General features: G+C 38.3%; 1 protein-coding gene and 1 non-coding gene across 2 annotated transcripts; one reads left to right on the top strand and one right to left on the bottom strand.

Moving 5' to 3' along the window:
• Positions 1 to 571: 571 nt before the first annotated feature.
• On the bottom strand, positions 572 to 678 carry LOC145127942 (small nucleolar RNA R71). Its single transcript, XR_013716546.1, has one exon. It is a non-coding gene; the product is annotated as a small nucleolar RNA R71 (small nucleolar RNA).
• A 919-nt stretch (positions 679 to 1,597) lies between these two features.
• Positions 1,598 to 2,380, top strand: LOC145127273 (uncharacterized). Its single transcript, XM_079062497.1, has 2 exons — positions 1,598 to 2,024; positions 2,076 to 2,380. Exons 1-2 carry the CDS (start codon positions 1,598 to 1,600, stop codon positions 2,378 to 2,380), a joined length of 732 nt encoding a protein of 243 aa, XP_078918623.1.
• Positions 2,381 to 10,776: the final 8,396 nt, after the last annotated feature.

Here is a 10,776-nt window from a genome sequence, read left to right as displayed (position 1 = left end):
CTTGCCCACCTCGTGGCCCGAGCATCTACTACAGTACCAGGCTTGAAAGATCCCGAGTCTATTTTTCGTAAAAGCAATAAAGAAAGGAGAAAAGAAAAAGAGGACCCAAAAGAAAAAGTAAAACCAAACGAAGTAGAGAGTGAGTACGTGACCGATCCAGAATCTGAAAAGGAAAATAAACCAGAAGATGAGATTGCTCACATTGCGGAAATGACCATGGAGGAATACAAGAAAAGGATGTGAGATAACAGTCGGGTCTTGTGCAACCCGAAATTCCGAACACCACCAGCTTCGAGCTAAATGGGCACATACATGCTATGTTGAAAGACATCCAGTTCTACGGGAAGGATCACGAAGATGCCTACAAGCATCTCGATGAAGTAAACGACATTGCGAACTACTTCAATGTTCCCAATGTTACTCGTGAAACGGTGTTATTACGAATGCTTTCAGTCACTTTTAGAGGGGCGGAGAAAGATTGGCTCAAACCACTTCCACCTGGAGCTATCAAACATGGGCACAACTTCATGAAAAGTTCATCCAACAATTCAGCCCACCATCAAAAGTTGCAAAATTGAAGAAAAACATTACTAACTTCGAACAACAATGCGGAGAATCTTTTTATGAAGCATGGGAAAGGTACAAGGGGTTAGTTAGAAAATGCCCACAACATGACCTCAGTGTGAAACAAGAGGTCTCAATCTTCTATGACGGGGTGAACGTGACAACCAAACAACTCCTTGACTCGCAAGGACCGCTAGCGAAAAAGGCTCCAGCAACAATCAAGGAGCTAGTTGAAGAGTTTTCCAAACACTCAAGGGAATACCACAACCCTCGAGAAGACAATAAAAGAGAATACAAGGATGGAAGTGGAGGTTCTGAAGATTTTTTTGCGGTAATGGCAAAGTTAGAATCAATTGACCGAAGGATGACAAAGATGGATCAATCCATCCATGCAATTCGTGTTGGGTGTGATAATTGTGGCGGCCCACATTTAACCAAAGAATGTGACCTCGATGAAAACGAAAATCAGAAGGTTCAAGCTTGCTATTCAAGTGGAGATAGGTACCATGAAGATTGGAAGAAACCAAAGAAGGAGTGATTGTTGTATCATAAGTACAAAAAGGCAAAAGAGGAAAAGTATAGGCAACAAGGTCGCGGGTTTTATCAAAAGGAGCAACTGGCTCCCAAAAATTAGAACGACTTTAAAGCTATGTTAGTCCGATTTGCAGTTGCATCTGAAAAGAGAAACGATCACACTGATGTTGGCTTTTGGAATCAGCAAGCTTCGATCCATAATATTGTGCAACAAATTGGTCAACTCTCGAGGCAATTCAAAGGACGGTTATCGGGATCACTTCCAAGCAACACGGAGCAAAATCCAAAAGCACACATCAAGGCCATGACAACCAAGAGTGGTAAAATCATCACCCCATTAGTTCCTTTATCTAACGATAAACCAGATGAAGTGCAGGAAATGGAAGAAGAAAACTGAAGCAAGGTCGCAGATCAGCGGCCATGGTGTGGCGAGGATGCCACAACGTGCCCATCTGCTGAAAAGAAAAATGCTCCACCCGTGAAGGCTTATCAACCACTGATGCCATTTCCAAGCCGAGGGCAGCTAGATAAACAAGCAGAAGATTACAAGAAGTTCCTAGAGCATATTAAAGCCCTTCAAATCAATATTCATTTTATTGAAGCATTGGCCCAAATGCCAAAATATGCCAAGTTCTTGAAGAATTTGCTCACAAACCGAAAGAAGATGGAGGAGGCCTCGAATGTGGTTCTAAATGAAAATTGCTCAGCCGCCATACTAAACAAGTTACTAAAGAAGATGTGGGATCCGAGGAGCTTGACACTTCCCTGCCAATTCAGGAATTTAGACATAAGTCACGCCCTTGCTGATTCGAGAGCTAGCGAGAATCTCATGCCCTATTCCTTCTTCAAGAAAATGAATTTTTTGGAGCCAAGACCAATCTGCATGGCAATTCACCTAGCCAACAATATGGTGACTTTCCCAAGAGGTATATGTGAGTATTTATTGGTTAAATTTGATAAGTTTGTTTTTCCAAAAGATTTTTTCGTGTTAGACATGGAAGAAGACAACCAAGTTCAAAGCATTCTTGGGAGGCCTTTCCTTAGCATCGCACGGGCCTTGGTGGATATTAGAGAGTCCAATCTTACTCTTCGTGTTGGAGAAGACGCCATTACCTTTGGAGTTGATAGAGCAATGAAGCATTCGAAGATAAATGATTATTCGGTTTTCTTGGTGAACATTTTCGATGCATTGTTGGAGAAAGAATTCGAAGGATGGAAGGATAATCCTTCGGAAGGATACATAACTTTAAAAGAGAGTGAGTTTGATGTCAAACACGACTAAGCAGAACTGGAGAGGCTTTTGTAGGAGAGCAAGTTTAAAGAAGTTCGAAAATAAGTTGAAGACTCACCATGGCATGGCCAAACAAAAAATTATGACCAGAAAAGAAGGTTGGAGTCACCATGGCGTGGCGTTTAGATGCCCACGTCGTGGCGATTGAACAGAGACCAAAAATTAAATTGAAAGCCTTGCCTGATCATTTGGAATACGTGTTCCTAGAAGAAAACGAGCAGAAACTTATCATAATTGCAGTTGATCTAGAACCCAAGGAGAAAGAGAGTTTGGTCAAGGTCTTGAAAAAATGAAAAACTGCCATTGCATGGAAAATCATCGACATTAAGGGTATTAGTCCCTCGTATTTCTCGCACAAGATTAATCTGGAAGAAGGAGCCAAACCATTGGTGCAACCTCAAAGAAGATTAAATCCCAACATGCAAGAGGTAGTCAAAAAGGAGATAGTAAAGTTGATGGATGCGGGAATGATATATTCAATTTCGGATAGTCCATGGGTGAGTCCGATTCAAGTGGTTCCAAAGAAAGAAGGAATGACGGTGGTGCTGAACGAGAAAGATGAGCTCATCCCAACTAGAACGGTAACTGGTTGGCGAGTGTGAATCGATTATCGCAAGTTAAACGATGACACTTGAAAAAACCATTTTCCTTTAAACTTTATTGATCAAATGCTTAAACGTCTATCCGGTCACCTCTATTATTGTTTCCAAGATTGCTTTTCAAGATATTTTCAAATCCTGATAGATCCACGAGACCAAGAAAATACAACATTCACATGTCCTAGCAGAACCTTTGCTTACAGAAGAATGCCTTTCGGATTGTGCAACACACCAGCTATATTTCAGAGATGCATGACTTCCATTTTTCACGATATGGTGGAAAAGTTCATGGAAGTTTTCATGGACGATTTTTCTCTTTTTCGTTCTTCTTTTGACGATTGTTTGGCTAACCTTGATTTTGATGCTTGCCAGGTGTGAAAAGACCAATTTTGTCTTGAATTAGGAGAAGTGCCACTTTTTGGTCAAAGAGGGAATTGTGTTAGGTCACAAGGTTTCCAAGGTAGGGATTGAAGTGGATCATGCAAAGATTGACACCATTGCCAAATTACCACCCCCAACAAAAATGAAAGGGGTGTGAAGCTTTTTAGGTCACGCGGGATTTTACCGCTGATTCATTAAAGATTTCTCAAAAATAACAAGACCTTTGACCCAATTGCTTTTAAAAGATGTGGAATTTAATTTTTCTAATGAGTGCTTAGAAGCTTTTGACACTTTAAAAGAGAAATTGACAAATTCCCCCATCATGGTTTCCCCAAATTGGAACCTCCCTTTTGAGCTCATGTGTGACGCAAGTGATTTTGCAGTTGGAGCAGTTTTAGATCAAAGGATTGAAAACCATTTTCAACCAATATATTATGCAAACAAAACACTTAACCCAACCCAAGAAAATGCCGTCCCTATTTGATTTTGTCCAAAACAATTGTTTTTACTGACCATTCTTCTCTTAAATATTTGTTTAGTAAGCAGGATGCAAAGCCTAGGTTGATTCGATGGGTGCTCTTACTACAAGAATTTGACATTGAGATCAAGGACAAGAAAGGAATGGAGAATATGGTTGTTGACCATCTCTCGCGATTAGAAAATACGAAACTTGAAGAATTGAAAGAAGACGAGATCGATGATAATTTCCCCAAATAGTACTTGTTGGTGATAGCGGGTGAAGAGTCATGGTATGAAGATATAGTCAATTATCTGGCAAGTAGTTATCTTCCAAAGGGCTTATCTCATCAACAAAAGAAGAAGTTCTTCTCCTAAATCAAATACTATTTATGGGATGAGTCGTATCTATTCAGAAGTTGTCATGATGGGATCATAAGGTGGTATGTGTTTGGGAGAGAGGCCAGTGACATTTTGCAACATTGTCATAGTGGGTCGATCGGAGGACTCCATGGGGCCCACTACACGGCTAAGAAGGTTTTTGACATGGGATTTTATTGGCCATCAATTTTCAAGGATGCTACTACATTTGTAAAGGAGTGTGATTCATGACAAAGATAGGGTAATATTTCATCTCGAAATGAGATGCCCCAAAATAGCATCCAAGTTTGTAAAGTCTTTGATATTTGGGGTATAGATTTCATGGATCCATTTCCGTCATCTCGAGGTAACAAGTATATTTTAGTTGCAGTAGATTACATGTCAAAGTGGGCTGAAGCGCAAGGTTTACCCACTAATGACACAGGTGTCGTCGTCAAATTCCATAAAAACTTGTTTTCTCATTTTGGCATGCCTAGAGCTTTAATAAGTGATTGGTGTACACCATAGATTTGCGACACCTTATCACCCTCAAACACATGGTCAAACTGAAGTCACTAATAGGGCCTTAAAAAGAATATTAGAAAGATCGGTTAGAACTAACAAAAATGAAATGGTCCGAATAGTGTACTACGCCTTATAGGCTAGTTTTTGGGGGGGAAATTATCATTTACCAGTCGAAATTGAACACAAGGCTTATTGGGATTTGAGGACTTGTAACTTTGAATTAGCCGAATAGTGTTCTAATCTTTTGATGCAACCTAATGCCTTGGAAGAGTTGAGAAACAAATTCTACACAAAATCACTGATTTACAATGATAACACAAAGAAGTGGCATGATGCTAGGCTAAGAGGGAGCAAAGAATTTGAAGTGGTTCAAAAGGTCCTACTTTTTATTTCATGAATGAAGCTCTTTCCCGGGAAATTGTAGACAAGGTGGTACGAACCCTTTGCAGTGAAAGAACTATCCCCACATGGAACCATAGAGCTGATTAAGGATGATGGAACGACTTTCAAAGTAAAGGGGCATCATGTCAATCATTATGAAGAAGGAATGTCGAAGGAGGAGAAGGAAGGTGAAAATGTGATCTTGGGGACAGCCGCTATAACGTAGAGCGGGAAGGAGTCCAACTCATGACTCCACAAAAAGAAGCACTTACATTGGGGCAACCTATGGTTTGCGTTTTCGTTTCCTTTTAATTTTTTTCTTTAGTTTTTGTGCTATTTTGTTCTTTTTAGTTTGTTTTAGTTAGGATTTTCTCTCTTTTATCATTATCTATTGATTATTGTTGTGAGGGCAAGCAACACATAAGTGTGGGGTGTGGAAATTTTAAGGAAAATTTTTTAAAAAAAAATTATGTGCCTAGTTGCCACGGCGTGGATGAGCTGTTCCCATGCCGTCGGCATTTGGAAAATCCCATAATTTTGAAGCAACATTGGATTCGATAATTTTTGAAACGCAACGGCGTAGCCTTATTCTCCACGGCGTGGGGATGTTTTTACTAAGTAAATCGTGTGTAACCTTAAAAGGCAAAATCTGAATCAATTTCTTTTTACCAAAAAAACACACACCCCCACGTCATCGCTCGAACCCTCACAACGAACCCCTCTCCAATTCGTTGATTTTTAGTGATTTCTACAACTCAAGGTATGTTCATTTTACTCAAAATTAGTTGAATTGTCTTGGATTACTGCGTATTGAACACCAATCTGATATTTGGGTCGATTTTTAGATGTTTCTCCAATTTAGGGTTTGCAAATTTTGAACGAATTTAAGGACAATCTGAGTTATTATGGTATGAATAAAGTGTCTATAGTGATGAATGATACCCTGAAAAAAAACCCTTGTGTTTGATTTGGATTAAATTAGCAAAAACTTCCCGATTGAATGATGAACTTTTGCACATGTTCATACGCCACGGCATGGGGGCCTTACAGTGAGCGAAAAAAATTCTTTTATTTCGGATTCGTGATTGGTGGTTTGCTTTTACTATATGATTTTGTAGGGATATGCCCTACGAGAGCGAATGAACAGCAAGGAAACCCAAGAAACCCATCAGAATTCACTTAGTATCGATTTCCCGAAGTAGTGTGTAACACTCCAAATCAGGTATTTCCTTGAAACCCTTGAAGAAATCTATATTTAGCATAATAGCCCCTTAAGTATGTTGGGCGTACTTATGAGTACGCTTAGCGTACTATGCAAGGATGATCGCGGAGGGGCAGCACGTACGCTGGGTGTACCATAAGTACGCTAGGCGTACGTGTCGGATGTTCAAACCCTAAATTCCGGACTTGATGCCTATTTAAATGTCCTTAAGCCCCTTGGACTTAACCCTAGAGAGCCTCCATAGCCTAAGTTCATTCTTCTACTCCAGAGAGAGCTTGTGAGACCATTTTGAGCTTAGAAAGGGTGTTGGTGGCCATTTTTAGTGTCATTCAAGAAGGAGACGTTGTCAAGGAAGCTTGGAGTGACATTGGGCTTCAAGAATCTGCATTTAGTTCACCTTGAGGAGCTTATGGAGGTATAAAGCTTGGACCTTTCTGATGGATTTTGAGCACTACATCATTCCTATGGTGTAGATGCAAACCCTAAAGCTTTGGATCTAGTTTGTCTAATGAACATGCAATAATCATCCAAAGCTCATAAACCCTAGATCTAGCATATGTATATCGAAATTAACACGTAAGAATAGATCTAGATGAATACCTCTTATAGAATGGCTTGAATCTCGTTTCCTTGGAGCTTAGAGTCACAAATGTCACTCCTCTAATGGTTTACAAACACCAAGACCAAGAGGATGACTTATGAGAAGGATGACGAGCACTAAAAACGTCCTAGGGTTCTTCCAAAAGAGTTAGACACGTTTTTGGGGCAATAGAGGTCTTTATATAGTGAGGCTATTAGGGTTATCAAACAAGGAAACCCTAATTTGACTGCTTAGGCTCCAAGCAGCCCATGGACTCCTTTAGAACATCCCTTGGACGAATTCCTTATGGGCTTCCCATAGAATTCGTCCAACCTATGTTCCAAGGTGATCCATAGCCCAATTGCAATTATCTTATAATTACAATTCCAGTTCCCTAAGTTTAATTAATGTATTTTAGTCACAAAACTAATTCTTAATTAATTATTGACTAATATTAATTAAACAATATGATTTTCTCCTTTTAATATATTATTCATATAATATATTAATAAATCATAATTAATCCTCTTTCTCCATAAATCATCCTATCAAGTTGCTTTGGTGAAGGCAACCCAAAAGGACCATGCACAACCAGGTCAAATACTTACCAAATATAGTTACGGGCTTAGACACTAATCCAATAGTCTCCCACTTGGATAAGTCTAGTAACCATAAATGTTATTCGATTAGGAATCGTAGCTCTCAAAGACACTGTCGAACTCTGATCTTATCAGTAACCTGTCCTTTAGATAAGGGATCATATATTCCTCCATTCTAAATATCGTATGAACTGAGACATGGATTTTAATCATACTCTCTGTTCACGTGTTGTTTCCCGATTTCCGATTTATGACGACTGACAACAGACTACAATTGAACACGTCAACTCAGTCCTGGCTTGGCCAAGCGCTTAGGGTGTCATCACAAAATCATCGAGGGGCCCACAGATATCGCTTTTATCCCACTTTGGGTAAAAGTAACGGATAAACTTCGACTCGAATGCTCGCTTGTACCTACTCACCGAATCACACACAACAATATGTTTTATAACACCAAGTTACTGGTGCGTTTACATATTATCAATGTGTAACCGACTCGCAAGATACAACTCACACATCTCGGTTTCAAGAATATAAGATATTATCGTATCACCAATCACTCGTGATAAAATCCATGAAGCGATCCAAGTGAGCATGGGTTTAATCCAATACTCCAATCTTATAGCAGCACTCATGAACTCTGCAACAAACTTGTGCTATTTCTAAACTCTTTAATCAATCTACAGACGGATTCATGACAGTCTTCTTTCATACCTACTTCCAAAGTATGAGCGACTGTGGAGGATTTGAATAATCTTATTATTCGGGAAGTCAAAACATGCAAAGTGAAACACAAGAATAATACTAATCCTATATGGCCTCAAACTTTTGAGTATAAATAAAACACTTTTATTTAATCACCATATTGATTACTCATTATTTGTTATTTTGGGTAATCAACTTATTACTTGAATTATTACTTATGGTCCTTACTTTGTGAAATAGATCAATTGAACACATTTCCAATGATACTCATTTAACAATTCCTAATCATTAGTGTAAGAATACAAAATTCTTGCCACTACTAGAACATGTTAGATTCTAACATTTTATGCAATGGTCCTTTCGTAATATGACAGCGCCAAAGTCACCAAGACTTTACCAATGAAATTACAAAGTGCTCTATTGGAGATTGTTAAACGACAATTTCATAGTCATAAATTCTCACATTCAAAGTATATTCCTTTGAACATCCTTCTTGCATAGAAGTTTCTAATCTAGACATAAATTCTTAACATCCAACTCCCAATATGGAAACATTTCCATATTTGCCATATAACAACTCATTGTGAAAAGAGTCTTATCTATTCATAATAATGTCGATATGGTCCATTCATTACTATACTTCCAACTGCTCACAAGCGACCAATCTTTAGCGAACCTTAGATTGTCGTTGACAGTTGTTCAATTTATTTTAGTCAAACCGGTTCTAGTCCCTTTTCCCTCTTAATGCCCTAGGCATTTGGAAAATTTTAGAACGGTCAAATATTACCACATTATGCAATCGATCCTATACCCGAAGCGTATGGGATACGATTCATAATGAAAAACGTGATACTTTACTAGTTTCTTGCTATAATATTGCCATAATATTTCTATTTGCCGTGTTCTCAAAATTCGAATTATGAAGAGGGATGCCGTAATCATAATCGAACTTTGAGAATGCAATTAATAAATATATCCTTGACTAAATTCAATTAAAATTTCTCGATCTAAGCTTTTAGATTGGAAAGGAAGTATAACATTCTCTCCCTTAATTATAGCAAAAACAACTATTCAACCCCTGCAACTTTGCAAAGTGAAACTTTTGTTTTTCTATAATTAATATTGACAACTTGCAACACTTAAAATAATAATCATGCTCCCACTAACATGATGATTATATCCATTCAAGCATAACATTATGCTCCCACTAGCTTTGACACGTATCGGAAAATAGTATTGGACAATACTTATTGACTTCCAAAGTTCATATTTCCAGTACGATGTGCTTCAAATAAGCTTTTATCTAAGCTTCTCAAACTCACACACCTTTCCTTAGACAACTCACATGTGTGTCTAAACTAATTCAGAACTTGTATTACTAAGTCCCAAATGTTCAGACTAATTGCCAAATCTCACAATTCGAACTATGAAGAGGGATGTCGTAATCATAATCGAATTTGAGAATGCAATTTACATAATCGATATCTCCTTAAAATCTCTCTTAGTGAAAGCGTTTCCTCACAATCATTTTCTTGAAGAAGAGAAACCTTACGACACTTAGATCTTATGGTGCATGTGTTCCTATCCATGCGAATTTGTCATGACCATAATCATAAGATAATGTTCGTGACAAATCCAAACTCTTATGGATAGAACTTGTTCATACTTAATTTCTTGTCATCAAGGGTCCCACCATTGCTTCCAAATTATTTAGCAGCTCACTTATGCCATTCAATGTACTTTCATTGAACAAGGTGTTTGCCCTTATGCAGTCAATTGAGAACTCGTAGAACTCATATGCATAAGTAACTTTACTGGAATGGCATAGAAATAAAATTTTGTCAACACGATAGGTTACAAACCTCAAGTCGTGTGCTAGTGTTTAATAGATTTACTCTTGATTAGTTCTTGAAACTTTTCAAGATCTTTAGACTCCCACTGACCTCTTGACATATTAGATTCTCTTACCAAGAAACATTTCTTGATAAAACAAATATCCAAGAATTAGTGTGTGTCTTTATCAAGACAAACCACTACACACAATTGGTCTTAGTTGGTCTTTGTCTTATCCAAGACATCACATTTTACCAATTGAGTTGAAATCCATTTCTTCGAATCCATACGATCGAAATCCATTTCTTTACGATCAGATTTAGCACGCTTCTTCCATTAAGCTTCCTCTCTTTTCTTCAATTCTACAAAACATCAAAAAAATGTGATCTTATCACATAATGTATCAAGAATCAAAAAATAGGAACTTATAGAGTTAGTTAATGGATTTTACCTGAAGTAGAGCTATACGTCTTGACTCTCCCATCTTTTAGATCTCTCAGGTAGATAGGGAAGCTTCGTCTCCAATGCCCCTTCTCTTGGCAATAAAAGCAAATTAACTCTTTTGGAACAGCACACGGAACTACCTCAGACTTTGCCTTTCTCTTATGATCAAACTTTTCGACCATGGCATGCCTTTCGTTGCCCTTTCCTATGTCCGTGGAGGTTTGGAAGGCAGATCCACCAATCAACTTTGCTTCTCCAGTGCGCCAAATCACTGTTGATTCAGCAGCAACAAGCAAATAGGT

This window comes from Lactuca virosa, chromosome 7 (assembly GCF_052849685.1).
Source record: "Lactuca virosa cultivar CGN04683 chromosome 7, Lactuca_virosa_CGN04683_v6, whole genome shotgun sequence".
Taxonomy (NCBI): Eukaryota; Viridiplantae; Streptophyta; class Magnoliopsida; order Asterales; family Asteraceae; genus Lactuca; species Lactuca virosa.
This window is presented reverse-complemented; position numbering and strand designations above follow the sequence as displayed.